The 27,056-nt window shown below is 36.2% G+C and overlaps 1 protein-coding gene across 3 annotated transcripts in view; it reads left to right on the forward strand.

Moving 5' to 3' along the window:
- BRWD3 (bromodomain and WD repeat domain containing 3) overlaps positions 1–27,056 on the forward strand; it is a 220,690-nt gene that overhangs the window by 91,890 nt on the left and 101,744 nt on the right. For 2 of the 3 annotated variants that reach the window (XM_044235761.1, XM_044235763.1), the window contains exons 12-17: positions 12,146–12,186; positions 14,764–14,868; positions 15,896–16,049; positions 20,453–20,587; positions 21,649–21,777; positions 22,688–22,913. In XM_044235761.1, the coding sequence (XP_044091696.1) occupies positions 12,146–12,186; positions 14,764–14,868; positions 15,896–16,049; positions 20,453–20,587; positions 21,649–21,777; positions 22,688–22,913 (790 nt within the window). Of the gene's footprint in view, positions 1–10,949; positions 11,075–12,145; positions 12,187–14,763; positions 14,869–15,895; positions 16,050–20,452; positions 20,588–21,648; positions 21,778–22,687; positions 22,914–27,056 lie in introns of those variants that run through there. The other variant, XM_044235764.1, reaches the window with a different exon arrangement.

Here is a 27,056-nt window from a genome sequence, read left to right on the forward strand (position 1 = left end):
TAATGGAAGTGAGATAGACAGGTGAATAGCACAAAGCAGTACACTATCCCATGAGTTTATTTTGGTCAATTTGTTAAAAGAAATTACATCTCAAAATTTTAAGGAAAGAAAACCTGTATATACAAAAATGAAATTAAATAAATTGAGAAGAGAGAATATACAAATCTAAAATACCTTGAAGGGCTAGAATATGACTGTAAACATGAAAATTATAAAATACTTTAACAAAATAAAAAAAGAAAACAGAAAAAGATGAAATAAAAAACAAAAACAAAGCAAAACAAAACCAAACCTAAAAGAGAAAATGATCCAATAGGTGATTGGAACAGAGCCATACACTAGATTTGTGGTGGGGTTGTGGTATAGCTCAGTGGTAGAGCATTTGACTGCACTAGATTTTGGGTGTATTTTGTTCTGTTAGAAGAAACTGTTTCCTGAAATTATAAATCAAGAAAAACTTATGTATACACACAAATAAGATTAAGTAAAATGAAGGGATAGGATATAATTGTAAAAATGAACATTTAAAAACATTTTAAAAACAAATTGATAAAATAAGAAATTTTGTTGAAAATCAAAAGAAAAACAATTAAAAAATGTTAAGGTTGAAAAGCTAAGGAATCATGTGAAAAAGGCCATGAGTTCTATGTGCTGTATTCCCCTAGAACTGGAATTTTGTTTTGCAGTTCTCCTTGATTGGTAAACTTGGTCTTGGCTGGATGTTCTTCCTGATCTTCTGGGAGAGGGGCCTGTTGCGTTAATTCTCAAGTGTATTTGCTGTAGGCAGAATTGTACAGCCCTTGCCAGGGGGCCAGGCTGTTATCTTCTCTGGTTCGCTGTAACTGGCTTTTTTTCCCTAAAGCTTTCCCCATAATCTCAGATGATAAGAATGAAAATGGCCGCCTCCCAATCTCTATCCTCAGAATCTATCACTTGGGGCTGCACTCCTCAATGTGCCCTCGGCAAAACAGTGAATCACTCCTATCTCCCTGGTCTCTGTCTACACTCCCTGTTGACACAGCCTGTGATTGAGGGTTTCTGTCTCAGGCAGGCCACCCCTTTTGCAGTCTCTGAACTCTGCAGATTTCTCCTGGGTGCTCCTATACTGCTTCTCTTGGGGGAGGGAGGGTGTCTCACAGGTTCTGTTGCTTATTGGGCACCTTCTTAGAGAGCAGTCACCTGAATGTTGCATTTCACAGTTTATGGCTATCCTGAGCTGAGAGCCCACTTCTGTGCCCATTCTTTGCAGCTGGGTTTTTCACTCCGATGCCTGGGAGCTCTGCCACACTCGGGCAGAGGTTACTCCCTGTAACCTTGAGTATCCTGAGACCACACTGTCCTATCTGGGATCCACCCTGACCTCATCCCTCACTGGAGCAGACTTCTAAAAGTTCTGATTTTGTGTTCTGCTGCCATATTACTTGGGAGCAGCTGGATGACAGAGGTTCCTTACCCCCATGTCTGTCTTCCCATTTATCACCTCAGATTCACTTCTCCACATCTTTTACCTTGCAGAAAGTGGTTGTATTCTATTCATATAGTTGCAGCAATTTTATTCTTTGGTCCCTGGTTGAGTTCTCAGGCGTTCAGAATGATTTGATACCTATCTAGCTGAATTCCTGGGACCAGATGTAATTTTGTCTCCTGCTCCTATGCCATCTTGGACTCAGATATGGATAAGTTCTCAAAACATACAGTTTCCTAAGACTGAATGATAAAGAAATAAAAAATCTGTACTGATTGATTCCTAGAAAGGAGACCAAATCAGTAATCAAAACCCATCTAACATAAAAAAGTCCATAAACAGATGGCTTCACTGACTAGGCTAACCATTGAAAGATTTAATCACTGTCCCCAGACTCTTCCTAAAAATTAAGGGGATGCTTCCAAACTCATTTTATAAGGTCAATTTCTGATAACAAAAAAAGCAGACAAGGACACTGAAAATGAGGAAATTGCAAGCCAATATCCCTGATGTATAGAGATGCAAAAATCTTCCAAAAAAATTAGTGAACTGAATTCAGCAATGCTTTCAAAGGATCATATACTATGATTAGGTGGGGATTCCTACAAGCAAGAATGATTCAACATCTGCAAATCAATCAACCTGAACACCACATTGCAAAATTAAGGATAAAAATCATATCATCATCTCAATAGTTGCAGCAAAAGTATTTGACAATATTCCACATTTGTGTATGATAAAATCTCAATTGTGACAGAAGGAACTGAATATAATAAAGGTCATATATAACAGATCCATAGCTAACATCATACTCAATGTTGAAAAGGTGAAATCTTTTCTCTAAGATCAGGAACAAGACAAGGATGGCCATTTTGCCACTTTATTCAACATAGTATTGGAATTCCTAGCAACAGTAATTAGCCATCTAAAAGAGATAATAGGCATCCAGGTTGGAAAGGAAGAAGTAAAACTAACTATTTGCAAGTAACATGGTTCTATATGTAGAAAACCCTAAAGGTTCCACTAAAAAAAATTATTAGAACTCATAAATGTATTTAGTAAAGTTGCAGGATAGAAAATCTATATGCAGAAATCTTTTGTGTTTCTATACACTGAGAACAGACTATAAGAAATATATATATATACTAAGAAAACAGTCCCATTTACAATTGCTAGAAACAATTTCAAATTTCAATTTCAAATTCTTTAGAAAAGAATGACATACCTAGGAATAAATTTAACCAAGGAAACGTAGATCTACACACTGAAAGCCAGAACTGATGAAAGAAATTGAATAAGACAAATAAATGGAAAGATATTCCATGCTCATGAACTAGAAGAATTAATATCATATCCAGACTGGCTGCCCAAAGTTATCTAGAGGTTACATGCAATCCCCATCAAAATCAAAATCCCAGTGGCAATTTTTAGAACTGGAACAGATATTTAGAACTGGAACAGATATAGAATTTGTAGAAATCACAGAAGATCACAAGTAGCCAAAACAAACTTAAGAAAGGAGAACAAAACTGGAGGCATCACACTTTCTGATTTTTAACTGTACGTACTACAAAATTCTAGTCATCAAAACAAGAATGTATTGGCTGTAAAACAGACAAATAGATCAATGGAAGAAAATAAAGAAACCAGAAATAAACCTGCACATACATGGTCAATTAGTTTGCAGTGAAGGAGCCAAGAATATACAATGGAGAAATGGTAGTTTCTTCAGTAAGTAGTGTTGGAATAACTGGGTAGCCATATGCAAAAGAATGAAACTCTGGACCACTATTTTACACAATACACCAAAATTAACTCAAAAGTAAGACCTACGTGTAATCAAAATTCCTAGAAGAAAATGTATGCAGTTGTAACTTTGTAATCCTCTCAGGAGCTTATTGAGTGTAATCTGAAACTGGCCCCTGTACTCAGAGGACAAGGAGGTAGGACACTCCAGGTTGGTAAGTGATATTTTTAATAAGTAAAAGGAACTTACATGTAAGGCATGTCTTGGGTGGCAGTAAGACAAATGGATCCCCATGACCGCCCACCAAATCTTAAAAGTTTAACAAGAGACCTTAACTGGGTCCAGTTAAATATACTGTGTGGGTATTCTCAGCACCACATCATTATCTCAAGGCTTTGTCCTTGGAGCAACCTCTGGAAGCAGGAAAGGCAAGAGGAACCCACATTCCAAGGGAGGAGGTAGCAAGCCTTTGATTGCCTGGGGTCCAGCTCGCAGGTCAACTGGTCATCACATCTTTTCAATGAGCTTCCCCAATATTTCACCCCTCATGACCAGCTTTTATAAACTCATGTGTTCCTTTGTGAAATGAGCCTTAAGTGTTCAGCAAAGTGGGTTTTTTTTTTAAAGATTTTATTTATTTATTTGACAGAGATCACAAGTAGGCAGAGAGGCAGACAGAGAGAGAGAGAGAGGAAGGGAAGCAGGCTCCCCGCCAAGCAGAGAGCCCAATGTGGGGCTCAATCCCAGGACCCTGGGATCATGACGTGAGCTGAAGCAGAGGCTTTAACCCACTGAGCCATGCAGGCGCCCCACAGAAAGAGATTTTATTGGCATGGAGTGGCTCCTTTGGTGACTGTTTTGCTGCATTGGAGTCCAGTGCCATAGCAACAATACAGGTGCATGTAAGGAAACACAGATTAAATAAGACAGTGATTACAAAATCGATGACAGTTCTTTTATAAGAACCCTTGATCTGAGCTATTGATTTATTAAGTCTCCTAAGCTGAGGATTGGATTGCTTAGGGCATTCACTTGTATGTCATGTGATTTAATAAAGATGACACATTAGCAGATTCATTGGGGTGAACACACATTGTGTTTGTTTGGTTAATGGCACAGGTACCTCCTTATGAGTCAGTAAGAATGTCTAAGGCCATTTTATTTTGGAGTACAGCTTTATAAGTAATAAGTAAGTACAGCTTACCAGAGACATTTCAGTATTCATTAAGGACAGGTTTTATTGCTATCATTCAGTGCTTGCTGAGTGAATCTATTAAGGGCTTCACGTTTGCTATTAATGTCTTCTAAATCTACGCCAATGGAGGGGACAAAGACCATGGCAAAATGGTCTTACCAGTGGAAAAACCAAACATTTCCCCTGACTTTGAGGAAAGGGAGGTTAGCACCTTTAGAAACTTGTCCTGGTTGTACATACCATACATGTTGTCCAGGGGAAGCAGCACTGTCAGTTGTGAAGACATGAACTGGGGACAGGATATGCCATTACCATGACCCCCATTTTCTCTGTTCTTTCCATGGTACATGCTTCAGATATAGTGCGTTTTAACAGTTCCAGCATGCAGCAGGACAGGAAGATCTTAGTGGAGATTGAGTGGTTCTTCACCTAAGGGTGTGAAGAAACTCACCTGTCTCAGTGTGGTATTGCATTGTAAATTTTAGTAGGTAATTCCTTTTTCAAGAATGAGGGGTGTGATTTCCACAACATAGTGTTTTGATCCACTGTGAGATTTTGGGCTTTGGTTGTTTCCAGAAACTTCTATCTCTTTACAGTATTGGATCTCTGAGCAGGGATCCCTTGTCTGGCATATGGGGCAATAGGCCCTATTGTTTGGTCATTTAAATATATTAAAACCTCGGACAGTACTTTTTGTCCAGTTGGCCGAGGTAACTTTGCCAAAGTATTTGCAATACTTAACAAAGCAAAGTATTTGCTTTAATGTATTTAATGGACTGTTTTAATACCCATTTTCCTTTCTACCAATCCTGCTGCTTGTGGTTGTAGGGGAGATGGAGCCTTTGTTTAATGTCACATTTTATTATTCATTCTTGCACATCCAGGCCTTTCAAATTTGACCTCTGATAATTATGTGTTTGATGGGGTTTACATACATGGTACTCAGTTCCTTAATCCCCTAATGATGACAGCCTGGTTTGTAGGGTGGCAGGGAAAAGTGTGGGTTAGACCAGATGCAATATCTGCATAAACCAAGGCATATTTAGAACCCTCACTTAGAGGAGGCCAATATAATCAATTTGCCAATTTCTCACAAGTTAGGAATTCCGGTGGATGGCCTGATTCTTTTGGCAGTTGCCTTTGGTGTTATTTAGGACACACGGCATGCTGTTATTACTTTAATCAAGTCAGTGTACTATGAGGGCGGCCTGGCATCTTTGGCAATATGCCATCCTACTTGGGCATTGTGGGAGCCACTCTTTATATGCACCCAATCTGCCTAAACTACTGACGGGCAGCTAGGGCACCGACTTCCTGATTGCTAGAGGGGTGTCAGTGTCTTAAGAACTGGGACATGAAAAACATTGAGAATCACTTCAGACTCTTGAAGATGGACCCGAATGTCATATTATATATATATGTGTCTTGACCCCACAGAGACTTTTTAATGATGAGCTTTCCATTGTTCAAGCCATAAATTTAATCCCTCAAAATAGTCTAATTATCAGTACAAAGGGTTAATGGCAATAGCTCCTGAGTGATCAGTAGCCAGACCACTATAAGCTCAGTATACTAGTGGCTATACTGGCTGCTGTGTGAGACGTTTTACCTGGAGGAGCACTGTGTACATTGCTAGGCACTGTTGTTCTTTGGCGGTATATTGAGGTTTTGCCCCCTTCCAGAGCTGGAACCAAAATTCCAGGGGCATTCTCCCCTTTTGTTATCTCTGCCATAGTGTCTGACCCATATCTTTTGGAGTCATAGACACATCAAATTAAAAAGTAGCAATACTTAAGAGATGCCCAGAGCTTTAATCTGTTTTATTAATATTTTTGCCTTCTCAAAGGCAACATGCTGCTATTGCTCCCAGTCTTATATGTGTCCTTTTTTACCAGGCAGCATAAGGAATGGGAGTACTATGCCAGGTAGACATTAAAAGTCTTCCCAGGGCGCCTGGGTGGCTCAGTGGGTTGGGCCACTGCCTTCGGCTCAGGTCATGATCTCAGGGTCCTGGGATCGAGTCCCGCATCGAGCTCTCTGCTCAGCAGGGAGCCTGCTTCCTCCTCTCTCTCTCTCTGCCTGCCTCTCTGCTTACTTGTGATCTCTCTCTGTCAAATAAATAAATAAAATCTTAAAAAAAAAGAAAGAAAAGAAAAGTCTTCCCAAACCCCAAAATCCCTATAAAGGACTGCACCTCTTTCCCATTCTTAGAAGTTGGATAGCCTTGTACCTTTTCAGTTACAGCTTTATGACTCTTAGCTGACCAGATCATACCTTAAAACTTCTAGCAGTGTGTAGGCATTGAATTTTCTTTGGGTTCATTGCCCATCTTCTTCCTCACAGATGTTCCTGAGCAAAGCCTGCAGGTGTCCTGCAGCAGAGGTAAAATCTTTACATGTTAACATTGTATTATCAGTGTATTGGGCCCATTTTGCTGATGTGGGGAAGGAGAATAGGGATAGGTCCCCAGCTACCATTGTATGACATATCGTGGCACTTGTACACATAATTTTAGGGAAGCACTTGTAAAGTTCATTATTATCTCTCCAACATGAAAGCAATTTAATCTTAGTTATCAGAAACCTATTAAATTCTTTTCCATGAGTGTTCTTAAAGATGAAGCACTGTTGTAGGGACACTTTTTGCAAAGCATCAGAGCAAAACAGTAACTGCAAATGACAGAAGACTAAAAATGGTCATTTGATTTGATGAGGGTTCATTATTATGCAATGAACAAGAGAACTATAGCTGTATTTTTAAAAGCCCCTCCCTTTTTTTCTGGCAATGTTTTTGTTATCTCCAGAGGTATTTATATTTCAAAGACATGATAAGATTTATAAACTTAAGGGGACAGAGAAAGATGTAAGTTTTCTCCTAGGAGTTTTGGGGTAATTGCTATTTAAAAGTAGGGGTCAGGAGGTATGGGGCATTTTGTCTGTTTCCTCATCAATTACCATAGCATCCTAGTCAGGCTTTCTTCTAAGTTCTCATATCTTAATACATTGTACCCTCTTTGCTTTGTAAAACAGGACACTAAGGTCTCCAATTTATTGCTTTCCTCTTCCATCTTGTCTGCCAGCCCCAGAGCTAGCAGAGTAGTGGACAGTCACATACCCTTTTTTTTTCCATTTTATTTCTTTTCAGTGTTCCAGGATTCATTGTTTATGCACCACACCCAGTGCTCCATGCAACACATGCCCTCCGTAATACCCGCTACCAGGCTCACCGAACCCCCCAGCCCCCTCCCCTCCAAAACCCTGTTTGTTTCTCAGTGTCCACAGTCTCTCATGGTTTGTCTCCCCCTCCAATTTTCCCCAACTCACTTCTCTTTTTTTTTTTTTTGTTTTAAAGATTTTATTTATTTGACAGAGGGAGAGAGATCACAAGTAGGCAGAGAGGCAGAGAGAGAGGAGGAAGCAGGCCCCCTGCTGAGCAGAGAGCCCAATGTGGGGCTCAATCCCAGGACCCTGAGATCATGATCTGAGCCAAAGGCAGAGACTTTAACCCACTGAGCCACTCAGATGCCCCTCACTTCTCCTTTTCTAAACTCAGTTCTAACTTTCTTCAGCCTCTAGTTGGGCATCACTGGCCAGCTGAACTACCCACAGCAGAAGCCCACTATAGCAACCATGTTTCCCTTCTCTGTCCCAATGTGGTATGTGCATTTCCTTCAAGTTTACCTTAGATTGGCTGGCATTTTCTGGGTGTCCACATATTCATGTAGTAGTCCATAGGCATCAAAATACAGGCCACATTTCCTTACAGGGAATTTGATGGCTAATTTGGGGTTTTTCCTGTGGATGCCTCATTCCCAAAGCCTATTTCTTTGGTCTCTGTGCTGGCTTGCCAATTGTCTTTAGAGACCTCTTGGGAGCTTCTTAGCTATAATCTGAAACTGACCCCTATACTCAGAGGGCAAGGAAAGACCAAAGAAAGAGGTAGTCCACTCTGGGTTGGTAGGTGGTAGTTTTAATTAGCAAAGGGAATTTAAACATGAAGTTTGTTTTGGGTGGCAGCAGGATGAATGGATCTTTGTGCCTGCCCACCAAATCTTTTTTTTTTTATTTTATTTATTAGTTACTTGAGAGAGAGACAGACAGAGATAGAGCGAGCATGAGCAGGGAGGAGAGGGAGAAGCAGGCTTCCCGCCAAGCAGGGAGCCTTATGTGGGACTCGATTCCAGGACCAGGATCATGACCCAAGCAGATGGCAGCCGCTTAACTGACTGAGCCACCCAGGTGCCCCCAACCTACCCACCAAATCTTAAAAGTTTATAAAGAAGCCTTAACTGGGTTCATTCAGGTATACTGTGCAGGTGTTCTCAATATCACATCATCGTCTCAAGGCTGTGTCCTTAGAGCAGCCTCTGGGAGCAGGAAAGGCAAGTGGAATGTATATCCTAGGATAGGGAAGAGGGTAAGGAGCCGGTGATTGCCTGGGGTCCAGCTCACAGGTAACCTGGTTGTCATATCTTTTTCATGACCCTCTCCAGCACTGGTAAGGTCCTTGACGTTGGTCTTAGTGATTTTTAAAAAATTCTGGCTCTAAGTGCAAGGGATACAAAAGCAAAAATGAACAAATGGGGCTACTTCTTAGTAAAAAGCTAGTGCACAGTGAAGGAAAACATCAATAAAACAAAAAGGCAACCTAGTAAATGGGAAACAATATTTGTAAATAATTTATCTATTAAGGGGTTAATATCCAAAATATATAAAGGACTCATATATAACTCAACAACAAAAAACAACCCAATTATAAAATGGGCAGAGGAACTAAATAGACTATTTTTTTCTAAAGAAGATATAATGATGGCTAATAGGCACATGAAAACATGTTCCATATCACTAATTATCAGTGAAATGAAAACCACAATGTACGGGGCGCCTGGGTGGCTCAGTGGGTTGAGCCTCTGCCTTTGGCTCAGGTCATGATCTCAGGGTCCTGGGATCAAGCCCTGCATCGGGCTCTCTGCTCAGCAGGGAGCCTACTTCCCCTCCTTGCCTCTCTGCCTACTTGTGATCTCTCTCTCTCTCTCTCTCTCTCTCTGTGTCAAATAAATACATAAAATCTTTAAAAAAAACACAATGTGATATCATCTCATACCTATTAGAATGGCTATTATCAAAAAGGCAAGAAGTAACAAGTATTGGAGAATATGTGAAGAAAAAGATACTCTTATATGTTATTGGTGGGAATGTAAATGTAAATTGGTGTAGCCACTATGGAAAGCAGTATGGAGATTTGTCAAAAAATTAAAAATAGAATGACTGTAGGATCCAGATATTCCACTTCTGAGTATTTATTGATGAATAGAAAAACACTGATTCAAGTAGATATATGCACCCCTATGTTCATTGCAGCAGTATTTATAGTAGCCAGAATATGGAAACAACCTAAGTGTCCATCCATGGATGAATGGATAAAGATGTGGTACACATACACACACACACTGGAATGCTACTTAGCCACACATAAGGAAATCTTGCCATTTGTGACAATATGGATGGATCTTGAGGGTATTATGCTAAGTGAAAAATCTGATAGAAAAAGGCAAATAACATGATTTTACTATATGTGGCTTCTAAAATAACAAAACAAATGGACAAACCAAATCAACAAAAAGAAACTCATAGATACACAGATCCATGATTACCAGAGGAGAAAGTATGTTGGGGGATGGGTGAGAGAGCTTATTTGTATGGTGGTGGATGGTAACTAACAGTGGTGATTACTTTGTAGTATATGCAAATATCAAATTATAATATTTACAGCTGAAACTTATATAATGCTGTATGCCCATTTTACCTCAAATAATAAAAGACTTATTAAGTATATCTTGAGGAAAAAAATACTAATTTAGCTTGTTGATTTTAGTTTGATTATTTTCAGAATGCCATCACAGACTTCTGAAATCTAATCCTACTTAGTTATCAACAACAGCAGGGAACAGCTTTATGCCTGGGTGACAGCCATTGGTGACTAGCCATTGGTGTCTGGACCTTTTCCTCAAAGCTATTTCCACTTTATTTAGGAAGCTTGGCGCCAGTAATGTTTGTTTTCATATCTCTGTGTACCTTTCATCTCTTTCTCTTCCTTTCCTTACCTTTTTCTCTAATTATTCACTGTGGAATATAGGAGTACTTGTTTTTCAGCTCACTGTACACCTCATATACCTTATTGTCAAAGCTGTATAGTCAGCAGTTGAAAGCACTCAGCTTTGCAAGTCTTAATTAAGATTACTGTTTTCAGTACTATTGACCTCTCATTTGTGATAGCATTAGTGCACATCAACAAAATACAGTTTCCCTGAATCATCACTATTAGAAAAAGATACTTTGTGAGTTACAAAATCAGTCATGTTCCTGAAATTTGTAGTAAAAGAGACCTGTTAGAAACCTTCTTGAGCTTTTGGAAACAATCTCCTGGTTTTGTCCTATCCCATAAACATAACTGAACAGTTACTTATAAACCATTACTGAACCAAGCTGAGATCTCACCTTGCTGTTACTTATTCCTAGATACTAAAATCCTGGAGTATTATTTAAATTGTGAAAGAGAAAAACTTAGGAAATATATAAAGATCTCAATCTGAGACTATCCATTGGGAGAAATCCATTTGTACTAGAGTATGCAAAGGAGGCATCTTTACAATTACCACCCAAGCAGGGTATGTATACAAGTGCAGTCAAGTTTATTGAGAGCTGAGTGAAAAGGTGGTAGTAGAAACAATGGGCAAGAATTGAGTTGGGGGAAAGATGAAGAAAAATTGATTAGTAGAGTTTTGTGCATTTTTTTGCCAGGGTGCTGCTACGACAAAGTCAGAAAGCCTGAATACTCCCTGTTGAAGTCAGTGGCTACTGTTAGTCACTGAAAATAAGATGTACTTTCAGAACATCTAAAACCAGTTATTGCAATTGGCAGTGAGAATACAGAATCTGTCAGATAAATACTATAGTGAAGTCATGGAACAGTGTATATATACCTCTGAACATATGAAGACAGTTTAATTTTTAAAAATGAAAAATAAATATAAAGATATTTAATGTCTGAGCTTTTATTAAAAATTCAAATGCAGTTCAGTAACTGAGTGTTTTGTGAAAATATGTACAACATTTGAGGGTGCATTTTAGCTTTATTACCAAGGAATAAAGAGAAGAAAAATGCATATTCTGCCTTATACTTTAATCTTTTCATCACTATAATACACATTATATTTGTAAAATTTACTAGTTTAGTCATTATAAAAGAAGATTCAAAGAGAAGTATCTGAAATATTGTACCTAAAGACAGATGAATCCTTTGTAAAATAAAGAATCCGTCTGAGAAACAGGAAATGATTGATTTATTTTCTGAAATTAAAAAAAAATAAGTGGGAAAATTAGTTCAACTTCTATTAAGTCTTACTTTAAGGTCACATTGTAGGTTAGTGTGCTCCTATTATGGGGGACATAAAAACCAATATCTATTCAAAACTGTCTCTTGAGATTATGATTTAGAAACAGGTTTGCTTATTCTGGTTTGTCTCAAATTACTGCTAATAAGTATTCCTCCTCAGTCAATGCATTGTTTCAACCTTCATTAATTTTTTTTAAGAAAGCTGGAGGTTTTTTCTGAGAAAATTATAGCATTAAAAAGTCTACTTCATGATGCTTTTGCATGTGAATTTGAAGGGAAGAGTACTTTATTTATTTTACAAATAAATTAACTCTAACCAAAAATCTGTTGTTTTATGTCTTAGGACAAAGTTGTTGCTGTTCAGTTCTGTAACAATGGAGACAGGTAACTATGTAGTACATATCTGTGTATACAGATGTTTGACATATTTTACCTCTATTCTTTCAGAAGTAGCTCCCTCTACTGTAGTACTTTATTTCTGTTCAGTTTCTTAAGCTGAAAGCCCTTGTCTATTTTTGATGACATCCTTACCCTGTTCTTTTTAAACTCCTATCCAAGTAGTAGCCATACTTTATCAGTTCTTCCTTTCTGAGTGATTTCTTTTTTGTTTATTTTGTTTTTTTCCATTCCTATTATCACTCACCTTGGCCAAGGATTCCCTTATTTAACCCATTACCTCCAGTTTTCTTCAGAAATCTTTAGTGTTTCCTCTTTGTCTATAGAATAGAATTCAAATGTCTTATGAATTCAAAACTTTTTATAACTTACCTTAGACCTACATTCTTTTCTCATTTACTATCTCCCATATAAATCATTACATTTAACCTAATTGACTTAATCATTGCTCTTGTTAAATCCATATATCTGTATTTTTTCTCCTGTTCATTGATTTGCTTATACTTTACCTCACACCATTCTTAACCAGAAATATCACCCCCTACTCCCCCTCACTTCTCTTTCCCTCCTACAGTCTCCCTCTCCCTTCTGCTTTCCTTTACTCTACTTTTCTTCTCCCTCGAGTCCCTTTCTCTTCTGAGTCCTGTCTTCCCATGTTCGACCTGAACCCTTTTCTGACTGCTCCAGATTTTATCCATATTGTCTTCCTTTGAACATCTGTTTTACTTATTGTCTCTCTTACTCATATGATATGTATTTCCTGTATCTGTAAACTCAGAAATTATGTACAGGTATTTGTACACCCTCTCAAATGTTTGATCCCAAAAGGTTGATAATCTTTTTGTCCTGGTCTAAAAATTAACCTAGAATAGATTTTAAAATGTAACCACTTGACATAAATGTGTAACCATATATTTCTATAAGAACTTTATGTGGGTGACCATGTTTTATGTTAATTAAATTTATTTTTTTAAATTTTTTGACCATGTTTTATTCTTAAATATTTTTCAGACAGTGGGTGATTGCTATGATGAATTTGTTCATCTTTATTAAATGCAAGAGTAAATAATGATGGTCCACATAGAGTGAAGTTTATATTAGGAATGAGAAAACCTTCAGATAATTTTTTGAGGTTGATTTATTGCACTATACTGAGGTATACACTTGAAGGTTTGTACAGCTATGATTCTTTCATGCTAGAGGAATCTGAAGTTTTTTAATTCTTTGCCTTTTCCCTAAAGGAAAAACATTATTTTATCTTACATTAGTTATGTGGACAATAAACAAAGGATGTCCAATTTTACTAATAAAGATGCAGTTTAGAATAAAAGTAACATTTTTTTTCTTTCAGAATAACAAGATATTAAAGTATTTTAGCACCTAGTATTGCCAAGGGTTTAGGAAAAGCGAGCACTCACTCTCCCACAACTTTTAAGAGATAGTAAAATGTTAAAAAAAAAAACATTTGAGGCAAATAACTCATCAAAAACTTTAAAAATGTGCTGACCATTTGACTCAGCAAAGATATGTATAAGGTTGTACAAAGATACATCTAGAGATATTCATCACAACATTATTTTAATGGTGAAGAATAGAAATAGTATAAATATTTTCATTAGGGAGTTATTAAATTTTTATGCATCCATATAGCTGAGTACTTATTAAAAGTGACAGTAGCTTTCTATAAACCTAGAGATATATCTATAAAATAACCTTTGGGGAAAACATAAAACATTATATGTAGTATAATTCTGTTTCCTGTAGGGGAAAATAGATAAGTGTTTATGTATGTTTTTAATTAAGTTTGGTGGAAAAGAAATGAAAGTATAAACAGTGATAGAATTATGGGTGAATGAATGTATTTTTGTAAGTTTTATTGAGATATAATGCAAATAACATAACTTCAGTGTTTTCTGATATATTCACAGGATTGTGCAGCCTTTACCACAATTTCAGACCATTTTTATCACCCCAAAAAAGAATTTCCATACCCTTCAGCTATCACTCTCCAGTATCTTTACCTGCCCACCCTTAACTCTGGGCAGCCTTTAATCCAGTTTTTATCTTTATAGATTTGCCTCTTCTGGAGATTTTAAATAAATTGAATTATACAATGTATTTTTTGTGACTGATTTCTATCAGTTAATGTACTGTTTTTAAGATTCAGTCCTGTTGCAGCATTTATCATTATTTCATTTCTCTTTATTGCTGAATAATATTTGATTGTATGGATGCCACAATTTGTTCATCCCTTTATTAGTTGATGGACATTGGATTGTTATAACTTTTTGGCTTGTGATGAATAATACCATGAATATTCTTATACAAGTTTTTATGTAGACTTAATGTTTGGTTTCTCATGGATTTATACCTGGGAGTAGAATTGTTGAGTTATATGGTGACTCTCTTTATCATTTTGAGGAACTGCAAAACTGTGTTCCAAAGTGTATAATTTTCATTCCTCCCAGTAGTGTATGGGGATGAACGTATTAATTTCATAATTAAAAAAAGGTGATTTCTAATTTGGAAAAAAGTAATAAGGGTATTTTCACTGTTTCTCTGCAGTTTAAGATTTGTTAGTGGAAGTAGAGATGGAACAGCAAGAATTTGGCAATATCAGCAACAAGAATGGAAGAGTATAGTGCTAGATATGGCTACTAAAATGACTGGGTAAGATTGGCTGTTAGATATTTCAGTGGTTCTCATATGGTATACTATCTTTTGATTTACTGAATTATATTTCATTATATGGATTCATAAACAGTTTTTAGTTCTTTGGTAGACTTGAAGTATACACCTGTATTTAGTCTCTAAGTAAATTGCCTTTTGCTGTTGATAGACTGTATGATAGAAACATTAATAGTCATTCAAAATTCTGATCTCTTGTGAACCAAAGAGCTCTACTCTGCTAATGCCCACAGAGTTATTTCTGCCTTAGTTTTCTGTAGGTCGTTTTTAATATCTGTCTATACTACTTTCTACTTTGAGGGTTGTCCAAATGTCATCATAAACTTAACTATTTATCTGTCTTACTGGGGTTACCTTTATAATGTTACATATTGTTAGCATTCCTACTCAATAGTATAAGTACACTTAATCAGCATTTGTTTCATCCTCTTCCCTGTTGATTGGAAGATACATGATTACATCTTTAGGCATTACAGTTTCTATAGGGTAAGGCTCTGGAATCCATTATCTTCCCATTAATAACAATATGGAACTGACATTGTAGTCCTAGCCAGCTATTCTTACCATGTTCAACTAAATTAAAAGTTAATGAATTTCTTGCTGCTCTTTTACAAGATCTGTTAGTTTCAAAATGTATTACTTAAGGGAATCAAGTGTCCATTTTAAGTTTTCTTCATATTTTCTGGTAGCCAACATGACCTTATATTTTATTTTTCAAGGGATTATAGATTTTTTTATAGTTTCACTTTTTTTGTTCTTGTGTAACTAACAACATTTTTTTGTCATTTTGTGTCTTCTCTCTTCCTAACATAAGCTTATAGGTTTTGCCCTACTTAGGTACTTTTTATTATTTTATTTTGTGAGTACTTAAAAGCATAGTTTAGGAATTTTTTATCTAAAAATTTGTAAGCTACTGGAGAGGTTTTTTTTTTTCCCCATAATTTGCTATTTTAGATATACTGTTGTCAGTAATTTACAGTGTGTGAATACTGCAAATTATTTTATTTAGGAATAATGTGCCATCTGGAGAAGACAAGGTCACTAAACTTAAGGTGACTATGGTGGCCTGGGATCGCTATGACACCACAGTTATTACTGCAGTGAACAATTTCCTTTTGAAAGTATGGAATTCTATCACAGGGCAACTTCTTCATACTTTATCTGTAAGTATTTTTGGAATAATTAAACTGATCAAAAAGGACATTATTCCAGAAGACAGGAAATTTAAATTTTAGTTTACTTTCTATGACTTACTTACCCTTGGAGAAGTAAATATTTCAGTTACCTTTGTTGACGTATCTACAAAATAAGGATGGCACATGGTATAGCTGCTAAAAGCAGATATGAAAACATTTCAAGATCCTTTTGAAGTCTGGTAATTATTTTGTAAAATGCATTTAAGGATATGTAAGTTATTTTGTTTTTAGCATTAGTTGGGATTTTTGTTATTATTGTTTTAGGGGTAGAGCTAACTTTATTTTGACAAGAGCCTCCTTTATGTTCTACTTTCAGGGATTCATTTATGCAAGACATAGAGGTAAGGGGAAAAAGTAAGAGAAAAGGTGGTTTTTCCTCTTCTAAAAATGTATTTGTTGTAGTAAGATAGGATTAATAACAGAAGTCACGTAAGTGGGGTTGTTTATTGGTTTATCATGCACACTTCAGGTTAAATACCACTTAAAAGCCTTATTTCCTATCTGCTTCAATTATCAGTTCCTAAATATTTTAGGACAGGGCCAAATGATTGCCATGCAATTTACAAAGCAGGTAAGTGATAAGGACTAGAATCCAGCTCTCCTGACTCAATTCACGTTGTAGTATACCATGATATCAGCCTTATTTGACTCCTATGTCAGATTTTCTAAAGATCTGTTTAATTTTGGGAGGATTTCCATATACCTCCCAATTCTCTTTGCTAACACTATGTTAATGGAGTTTTAGATTCTTTTTTTAATTTGCTTAACCAATTTTTATCCCCTTCTGCCTTTCCCTATTCCCTGATAGAAGTTTCTGTTAATTATGTGTAGAAAAATATATACTATTTGCTTGATTCTTAATTAGTAAATGTTCATCTGTGTGTATGCTTCAGTAGAAATACAGTATGAGCCACATATGTAATAAATAATTTTTCTAGTGGCTGCAACAGAAAAAGTAAAGCACAATAGGTAAAATTAATTTTAAAAATATATTTTATTTAACCCAGTATATCCAAAATAGTAGCATTTCAGCATGTAACTAATATGAAAATTATTAACTATTTTCTGTTTTTAAAATACAAAATCTTTGAAATCTAGTGTGTATTTTATATTTACATAACATCTCAATTTGTACTAGCCACATTTCAGATGCTTAATAGCCACACGGGGCTAACTGCATATGAGACAGCACAGGTCTGTATCTCTCAAAATCACAATTTCAAAGTTTGTGTCATAGCCACTGGCTTTATAGATCTGTGTAAAATTCTGTCTTAACAAGTACCTTAATTTAGAATTTTGTTTAGTGGTACTCTACCCATGGGTTGATTCATGGGTCATCTGTTTTCAGTGAATTTTACTAAAAAAATTTAGAACAGAGTATGTTTATTTTTAGTCCTTGTAATAGTCAAATCCATTTAGTTTTGATATTTATCTTTTCTGTATTAACAGTTTGTTTATTGGGGTCTTAGTGTTGTGTAAAGTTCTTCCACTCAGCAAATACTTACTGAGCATCTACTGTGTGCCAGCAACTGAGTTAGATATTAGGAATAAATAGTAAATTAGAGAGTTCCCGTCATCCTGGGATTTATAGCGTTTTAAGAAAAAAAATAAAAATAACAAGAAAAGCCACACAAAAATTAATTAAAATAAATGGTCAGTAGAAAAGAAGTGCAAAATACAATGCAAGTTTCTAATAGGGTGACCAAACCTGGTCTAAAACTACTTGACCCTGGTCAAAATAGGGTCAGAGAGGTTTCCTAAGGAAGTTCAATTATAAATCACCTGGGTCTCAGCCTAAATGTTACCTCCTTGACAAGGCCTTCCCTGATCAAACATTCTAGGGTAGCCTTGCAGTCTTTCTCTTATTCTATCACCTCACTTTATTTTCATCATAGCATTTATCAGTATCTGATATTTTTTTCTTTTCTGTCTGGATATGGTAGGATATCAATAAATATTTGATAAATTAGATATGTGAGAGAGTTAGAAGGTCCTTACCGGAAGAGGGAAAAGCACATCAAAGGTCTTCAGGTAGAAGGGAGTTGAAATAAAGCCAATTTTTGGCTAGAGCACAGAGAACAGAAAGTATCACCATATAGGACTGGGGAAATGGACAGAGGCCAGATCATTCAGTGTCATATAGGATCTGTTCTAGACCAATAGAAAACCATTAAAAGATTTAAAAGCTAAGGGATGACGTGTGAATTTTGCTTTTGAAGGATACTCTATAATTCTGGCAACAGAATAGAGAGAATACATTGAAATGAAGATAAGAGTGATTCTGGGGGCGCCTGGGTGGCTCAGTGGGTTAAAGCCTCTGCCTTTGGCTCAGGTCATGATCTCAGGGTCCTGGGATCGATCCCCGCATTGGGCTCTCTGCTCTGCGGGGAGCCTGCTTCCTCCTCTCTCTCTGCCTGCCTCTCTGCCTGCTTGTGATCTCTGCCTGTCAAGTGAATAAATAAAATCTTTAAAAAAAAAAAAAGAGTGATTCTGGTATGCTGTAGGAGTCTATGGTAGGATGAGCCATGATAGTTTGGATTTGTGTGGCAGTTGTGAAAATAGAGGTGTGCTTAATAATTAATTAAATAATAATAAGACAGATGATATATCTTAAGACATTATTGAATTTGGTTAGGTTTTGTTCCCTATGCTCCAGTGATTATGTCCTATCCTATGACAGGACCAACAAATTAAATCCCCTATTTAAAAACTTTCATTTTCTAATGTACAGTGAAATAGTTGTATCATTATCATTTGAGTTTAACAAAGTAATTTACTGTTTACTTGTTAGAAAGCTGAGAAACTATTTGTTATATCAGATTGATTATTTAGCATATAACGAAGTGATTTTTTAGTGGTCCCTGGGAAAAAAAAGTTTTAGTAGATTATCAGTTGTAAAAGTATTTATTGCAATGGGATTTTACCTACACATTTTGAGCCAGTCTGCAGTTAGGTTTTAATAAGTTATATTTTTCTATATAAAGGTGATATGGTATGGTGCTCTATTATTACATGTTTTATATAATGATTTGGGATAAAATGCACTTTTTAGGGTCATAAGATATGATGATTTCTTTTTTTTTAAATATTTTATTTATTTATTTATTTGACAGACAGAGATCACAAGTAGGTAGAGAGGCAGGCAGGGTGGGGGGGAAGCAGGCTCCCCACCAAGCAGCCCGATGCGGGATTCGACCCTAGGACCCTGAGATCATGACCCGAGCTGAAGACAAAGGCTTTAACCCACTGAGCCACCCAGACGCCCTATATGATGATTTCTAAAAGCTCCTATTGTGTAATATGCTCATGTGTTCCTAAGTGAAATGCCACTTCACTATGTCGTGCATGCTTTTCTAAGACTTGGAGCCTATCGTTAATCATGTATTCTTATCAATGATCTAAATTCAAGTGTTGGCAAACTACTTCAAGGCTAGATAGTAAGTATTTTAGGCTTTGCAGGCCACGTATGGTCTCTGTTGTATTTTCTTTGTTTTTCAAAGCTTTTTAATGTAGAAACCATTCTTCGCTCATGGATTGTGTGTACAAAAATGTCTGGGACCTAGATTTGGATTGCCGGCTACAGTTGCAGACTCCTGATCTAAGGTCTCGATCTGCTGATATTCATTAGTAAAGGAAACATATTTAGAGAGTATTGTTGTTGTTGTTTACTTTTTTTCCCCTTTTTTTACTTAACATATAATGTATTACTTGCCCCAAGGGTAAAGGTCTGTGAATCCTCAGGTTTACACACTTTATAGCACTCACCATAGCACATACCCTCCCCAATGTCCATAACGCAACCACCCATTGGTTTTTAAACATTTTTTAGCAGCAAACCCATTTTTCAGAAAGCATGTTAAATGAAGCCTTCAACTATAAAGTAGATAAAAGAGCACAGCCACTATACGTTTTTGTTTGAATGTACCATGGAGTCTTCCAATGTATAATTTGAATAAATTTGATTTATTCAAATAATTTGATAAAGAATAGTAAAGGTTTGTGTGTCCTCTCTGTGGCAGAATTGGGTGTTAATGAAAGATTCTGTTTGTCCCATTTTCTGTGGGTCTTTTAAATAGCAGAGTCATAGAAATACAAATTCGATTTCAGGGGCCTGGTTAATGAGCTGTAATTGTTTTGGACTGTACTTTAAACCCCTTTTTGGGTCTTCTGTATTAAATACTTCTTGAAATCAGCACCTAAACATAGAAGGAACTCTAATTGAACTATTTCTTGTAGTGACCGTGTAGTAAATGCTGTTATGTACATAAATTCATCTTAGTGGGATTAATAGCACACTCCCATGAACTTTTGGCCAAATAAACCAAATACTTGGTGTCGCTTTTCATTTCTAATATTGATTTTTATCACAGGGACATGATGATGAAGTATTTGTTTTAGAAGCACATCCATTTGATCAAAGGATCATACTTTCAGCGGGTCATGATGGGAACATTTTTATTTGGGACCTTGACCGGGGGACCAAAATTCGGAATTATTTTAACATGGTAAGAAAAATCTGTATTTAATTCATATTAAGGCAGATATCTGTTATATGACAACTTGGTAATTACAGTATATTTAGTGCCAAGGAACCTCTGTCATCTTTGTTTAACTCCATACAATAACTTAGAGAATGTCTCAAGACCTGAGAGTAAGGCCGATCAAGAGTTACACATTTCAGAGTGACTCTGTTGTCATGGCATTAGTATTTTCTAAATTCTTGTCCCCAGCTCTTAATTCTAGAAACTCAAGTTTAAAAGCTTTTGGAGCTAACAGTAACCAAAATCACAGAAAGTGTAATGCTTAAACAATAATCACAATGTGTAAATCCTAATAGTGACTATATTGTATCTGCTTCTGGTAAACCCCGTATAGCTTTAGTTAGTAATCAGGAAGTTGTTTGGCAAACATGGAATTGAAGGTATAGATACTCTTAAGATATATATCATTCAAATCATGGAAAAATCTGGTGAGCTATCTCTTTTCCCAGTAGAACATCCTCCTATGGTAATGGGAATACTCATATCCTCCATATTTCATGTTCCTCTCTGAAGAATAGTTCTGAGGAAACATTTCTAATTGTCAACCTTTGAGCCCTCTCTTATAGGCTTTGTATAGTTCTAGAGTGTTAATAATACCTTGTCTTTTTTTTAGTAAAATTGATTTGTGTGCTTTAATTTTAAGAAGATTTTTTAAAGACTTAGTTGCATTAAAATTTAAGATGTGAAGATATTATCTTGACTTTGCTTAAATAGCACTTTTTAAAATTTTGGTTGTGTTTAGGTCTTTTCTTATTCTCAGTCATTCATTTAGTACTTCTTGAGATATGACCATGCTAGTAATGTTTGATACCATCTATTGCATTTACCATTTATTGCATATCTTCTTTTTAACTTCTTTCAGAGCTTTATTTTTTCAGTAGGGTTCTGGCTACAGAAGCCAGAGAGTACATTGGAATGCTGATGCATCACAGATTCCAAGATATTAGGAAGCTGAATCTATTGCCTACTTATTATTTGAAAATTACATCTTAAAGATGACTTAGAGTGACTCCTCTAAATTTCAGATTGAAGGCCAAGGCCATGGTGCAGTGTTTGATTGTAAATTTTCACCAGACGGAAACCATTTTGCCTGCACAGACTCTCATGGTCACTTGCTGCTTTTTGGTTTTGGATGCAGTAAATACTATGAAAAGGTTAGTCTATTTAATTTTTGTTACAGACTCTAATTTTGGATTGTATCATTCATAAATTTTATTTCAAGTCTTCCATTTAATAAGGGTCATTGTGTGTCAATAGACACAAAATAACAAAGTCACCTTTCTTGATAAAAGTTTTCATCACTGCCAGTACATAGGCTTGGCAGTTTTAATCACTATTAAGATATAGGGTGATGTAGATATAAAAATTCATTAGGAAATCCTTTGGCTTAGAACATATTCTCTGTACTGCCCTTCCGGTGTAATGGAGAACAGCTTTACCAGGTTGCATCTTATAACTCATCATAAGTTAGAAATAAACAGCTGGTGACCAAATGTTAATTTTCTTGCTTGGCCACTTTATTAGTCATCTTGTTAAAATACTTTGGAAGCTAACTTAATTGGTTCTTTATATTTTGTTAGCTATGAATTTGAAATAGATTATAGATTCTTAAAGTTGGAAGAGAACTCAGAATCATTTTTAGCTCAATACTTATAACATCTTTGAGTATTTTTTATGTATTTTGTACTTACCTGCTTTGCCATTTATATTATACTCCCATCTATCCTTACTTGGGTATATATAAGCAATAAAAATAGCTGTAATAGTTTGTATGATGTTTGCAACTTAAGCGAAAATACCTAACTTTATCCACTGTGTTATTGCTCTCCTTCATGTGCTAATTGGAGAAATACATATAGGGCCAGAAAGTAATACCGATTATAGGATTTTTGTGGAGAAGAGATAAGATTAACATTTAGGTGATTCATTTCTACCTGGAGGGAACACAAAGTAATAGAGGGCTATAAGAGGATGTAAAAAAGTGTCTGATTTGAAAAATGCATTCTCTCTAGGAATAAAAATTAATTCCCTATGCATGTTAAATACTTAAAATCTGTCATAAAGATTCCAGATCAGATGTTCTTCCACACGGATTATCGACCCCTTATCCGTGATGCCAACAACTATGTACTGGATGAACAAACCCAACAAGCTCCTCACCTCATGCCTCCCCCATTCTTGGTGGATGTTGATGGTAATCCTCATCCTACAAAATTCCAAAGACTAGTACCAGGACGGGAAAATTGTAAAGATGAACAACTTATACCACAGCTGGGATATGTGGCTAATGGTATGTTATTTCCAAAATTAAATGTAAAACATTTTACAAAATGTTACACTTGCTGCTGTTCTCTCTATATGTCCCTTGCTAAACTCTGTAGTAAGTTATAATATATTTTACCTAATCTATTAATTGGCAGTTTTATAGTACTTACCAGAGTAGTTTTACATTTTTTATGTCACTTATTGTTGGTGTAGAGAAATGCAACTGATTTCTGTGCATTGATCTTATATCCTGACACTTTACTGAATTCCTGTATAAGTTCTAGCAGTTTTGGAGTGGAGTCTTTTGGGTTTTCCACATAGAGTATCATATCATCTGCGAAGAGTGATAATTTGACTTCTTCTTTGCCGATTTGGATGCCTTTAATTTCCTTATGTTGTCTGATTGCTGAGGCTAGGACTTCTAGTACTATGTTGAATAGCAGTGGTGATAATGGACATCCCTGCCGTGTTCCTGACCTTAGTGGAAAAGCTTTCAGTTTTTCTCCATTGAGAATGATATTTGCAGTGGGTTTTTCATAGATGGCTTTGATGATATTGAGGTATGTGCCCTCTATCCCTACACTTTGAAGGGTTTTGATCAGGAAGGGATGCTGTACTTTGTCAAATGCTTTTTCAGCATCTATTGAGAGTATCATATGGTTCTTGTTCTTTCTTTTATTGATGTGTTGTATCACATTGACTGATTTGCGGATGTTGAACCAACCTTGCAGCCCTGGGATAAATCCCACTTGGTCGTGGTGAATAATCCTTTTAATGTACTGTTGAATCTTATTGGCTAGTATTTTGGTGAGAATTTTTGCATCTGTGTTAACACAGAAAAATGGATTAAGACAATAAGCATGTGCTCAAGCAGAAAATGTATTGACCTGCTTCCTTAGAACCCTGAACATTAAATTTACAAACTTTAATGTGTCAAGCTTTTCTCATTGGTGAAATTCCACTGCTCATATTATTGGTATTTTAATTTGACAGTCCGTAGTTAATAGATCAAAGATAAAGAAATTTCAAAAACCATAAACTAGGATATGGCCATTTACCCATTCTCTTGTATGAAATGCAAAGAATTATTTAGTGTTTAAATAACAGTCACTCCTGAAGGATGTAAAGGAAGCAGTGATGAGCATGATGCATGATGTAAAGATACTAGAATAAGACACTGAACTATGCTAGTCCCTGTCAAAGCAACTCTTCTTTTTCAAATTTTAATTCCAGTATGGTTAACATACATTGTTACATTTGTTTCAGCATACTATATACTATATAGTGATTCAGCAATTCCTTATATCGCCCTGTGCTCATCACCATAAGTGCACACCTTAATCCCTGTCACCTGTTTGACCCACACCCCACCCAGCTCCCTTCTACTAACAATCAGCTTTTTCATTATAGTTAAGAGAGTATTTCCTGGCTTGACTCATTCTCTCTCTTTTATTTTCCTTTGCTCATTTTTTTTGTTTCTGAAATTCCACATATGAATGAAGTAATACAGTATTTGTCTTTCTCGGACTGACTTATTTCAATTAACATTACATTCTCTAGCTCTATCCCTGTCATTGCAAATGGCAAGATTTCATTCTTTTTTTTATGGCTGAGTAATATTCCATTGAGCATTTGTGTGTGTATGTATACTATATCTTTATCCTTTCACCTCTTGATGGACACTTGGGCTGCTTCTGTATATTGGCTATTATAAATAATGCTGCTATAAACATACATGTATCATTTCAAATTGGCCTTTTTTGTTTTTCTAGTGAATACCCAGTGGTGTGGTTACTGGATCTTAGGGTACTTCTATTTTTAACTTTTTAAAAAAGATTTATTTATTTGAGAGAGAGAGAGAAAGAGAGCACAAGTGCGGGGAGGGGCAGAAAGAGAGAAAGTCTCAGGCAGACACCCCGCTGAGTGCAGAGCCCAACACTGGACTCCATTTCATGATCCTGAGATGATGACCTGAGCTAAAATCAAGAGTCAGACACTTATCTGACTATGCCACCCAGGTGCCCCACTATTTTTAACTTTTTGAGGAACCTCGTTACTGTTTCCACAGTAACTACACCAGTTTGAATTTCCACCAAAGGCACAAAAGGGATCCTTTTCCTCCACATCCTTGCCAACACTTGATGTTTCTTGTGTTTTTGATTTTAGCCATTCTGAAGAGTGTGAGGTGGTATCTTGTAGTTTGGATTTGCACTTCCTTGATTGTGAGGTTGAGCATCTTTTCATGTATCTGTTGGCCATTTGGACGTCTTATTTTTTTTATTATATTATGTTAGACACCATCCAGTACATCATTAGTTTTTGATATGGTGTTCCATGGTTTATTATTTGTGTATAACACCCAGTTCTCATTATAACACATGCCCTCCTTAGTGACCATCATGGGGCTAACCCATCCTCCCACCCCCTCCCCTCTAAATCCCTCAGATTATTTCCTAGAGTCCATAGTCTCTCATGGTTTGTCTCCCTATTTGATGTCCCCCCTTTCAGTTTTCCTTTCCTTCCCCTAATATCCTCCATGCTATTCCTTATGTTCCACATATGAGTAAAACTATATGATAATTGTCTTTCTCTGCTTAACTTATTTCACTTAACATAATCCCCTCCAGTTCCATTCATATTGATGCAAATGGTGGGTATTCATCCTTTCTGATGGCTGAATAATATTCCATTGTATATATGGACCACATCTTCTTTATCTTTTCACCTGTTGAAGATCATCTCGGCTCCTTCCACAGTTTGGCTATTGTGGACATTGCTGCCATGAACATTAGAGTGCATGTGCCCCTTCTTTTCACCACTTCTATGTTTTGGGGGTAAATATCCAGTAGTGCAATTGATGGGTCATAGGGTAGCTCTATTTTTAACTTTTTGATTAACTTCTGTACTGTTTTTCAAAGTGCCTATACCAACTTACATTCCCACCAACAGTGTAAGAGGGTTCCCCTGTCCCCACATCCTCTCCAACATTTATTGTTTCCTACCTCATTAATTTTTGTCATTCTGACTGGATGTTCAGATGTCTTCTTTGGAGAAACGTGGGTTTATTTCTTCTGCCTTTATTTTAATTGGATTATTTGGTTTTGAGTGTTGATTTAGCTAAGTTCCTTATGTATTTTAGATACTGTTTATTGGATATGTCCTTGGCAAATATTTTCTCCCATTCAGTAGGATAACGTTTAGTTTTGTTGATTGTTTCCTTTGCTGTGCAGAACCTTTTTATTTTGATGCAGTACCAATAATTTATTTTGGCTTTTATTTCCCTTGCCACAGGAGACCTATCTACAAAAATATTACTATGTCTGATATCAGAGAAATCATTGCCTATACTCTCTTCTAGGATTTTTGTGGTTTCAGAATTCACATTTAGGTCTTTTTAAATTTTTTTAAAAGATGTGTTTACTTATGAGAGAGAGAGAGAGAGAGAGAGGCGAGAAGGGCAGAGGGAGAAAGAATTCCCAAGCATACTTCCTGCTGACATGGAGCCTAGCTCAGGGTTCAATCCTTGGACCCTGAGATCATGACCTGAACTGAAATCAAGAGTCAGCCATTTAATGGACTGAGCCACCCAGGCTCCCCAGTACAGATATTCTTAAATATTTGTTCTTGCAATCCATAAGCATGGATGTCTTTCCAATTCTTGGTGTCATCTTCAATTACTGTCATCAGTGTTTTATAGTTTTCAGAGGATAGGCCTTTCACCTCTTTTGTTACAGATTTACTCCTAAGTAACATTATTTTTTATATCATTTTCATTGTGATTTTTTCCTAAATTCTCTTTCTGCTGCTTCATTATAAGTATGTAGAAATGTAGTAGATTTCTGCACATTTTCTATCCCATGACTCCTGAATTCATATGTCAGTGCTAGTAGCTTATTGGCAGAGTTTTTAGAGTTTTCTATATAGTGGGTTTTCTGCAGAGAGTGAACAGTTAACTTCTTCCTTACCAATTTACATGCCTTATATTTTTTGTGTATGATCTAATAGCTATGGTTAGGATTCCAGTACCATCTTGAATAAAAGTGGTGAGAGCAGATATAATTTTCTAGTTCCTTACTCTAAGGGGAAAGCTCTCAGTTTTTCCCCACTGATGATTATATTAGCTGGTTTTTTGTTTTGTGTTTTGTTGTTGTTGTTGTATACAGCCTTC

Source organism: Neovison vison, chromosome X (genome assembly GCF_020171115.1).
Source record: "Neovison vison isolate M4711 chromosome X, ASM_NN_V1, whole genome shotgun sequence".
Lineage (NCBI taxonomy): Eukaryota > Metazoa > Chordata > Mammalia > Carnivora > Mustelidae > Neogale > Neogale vison.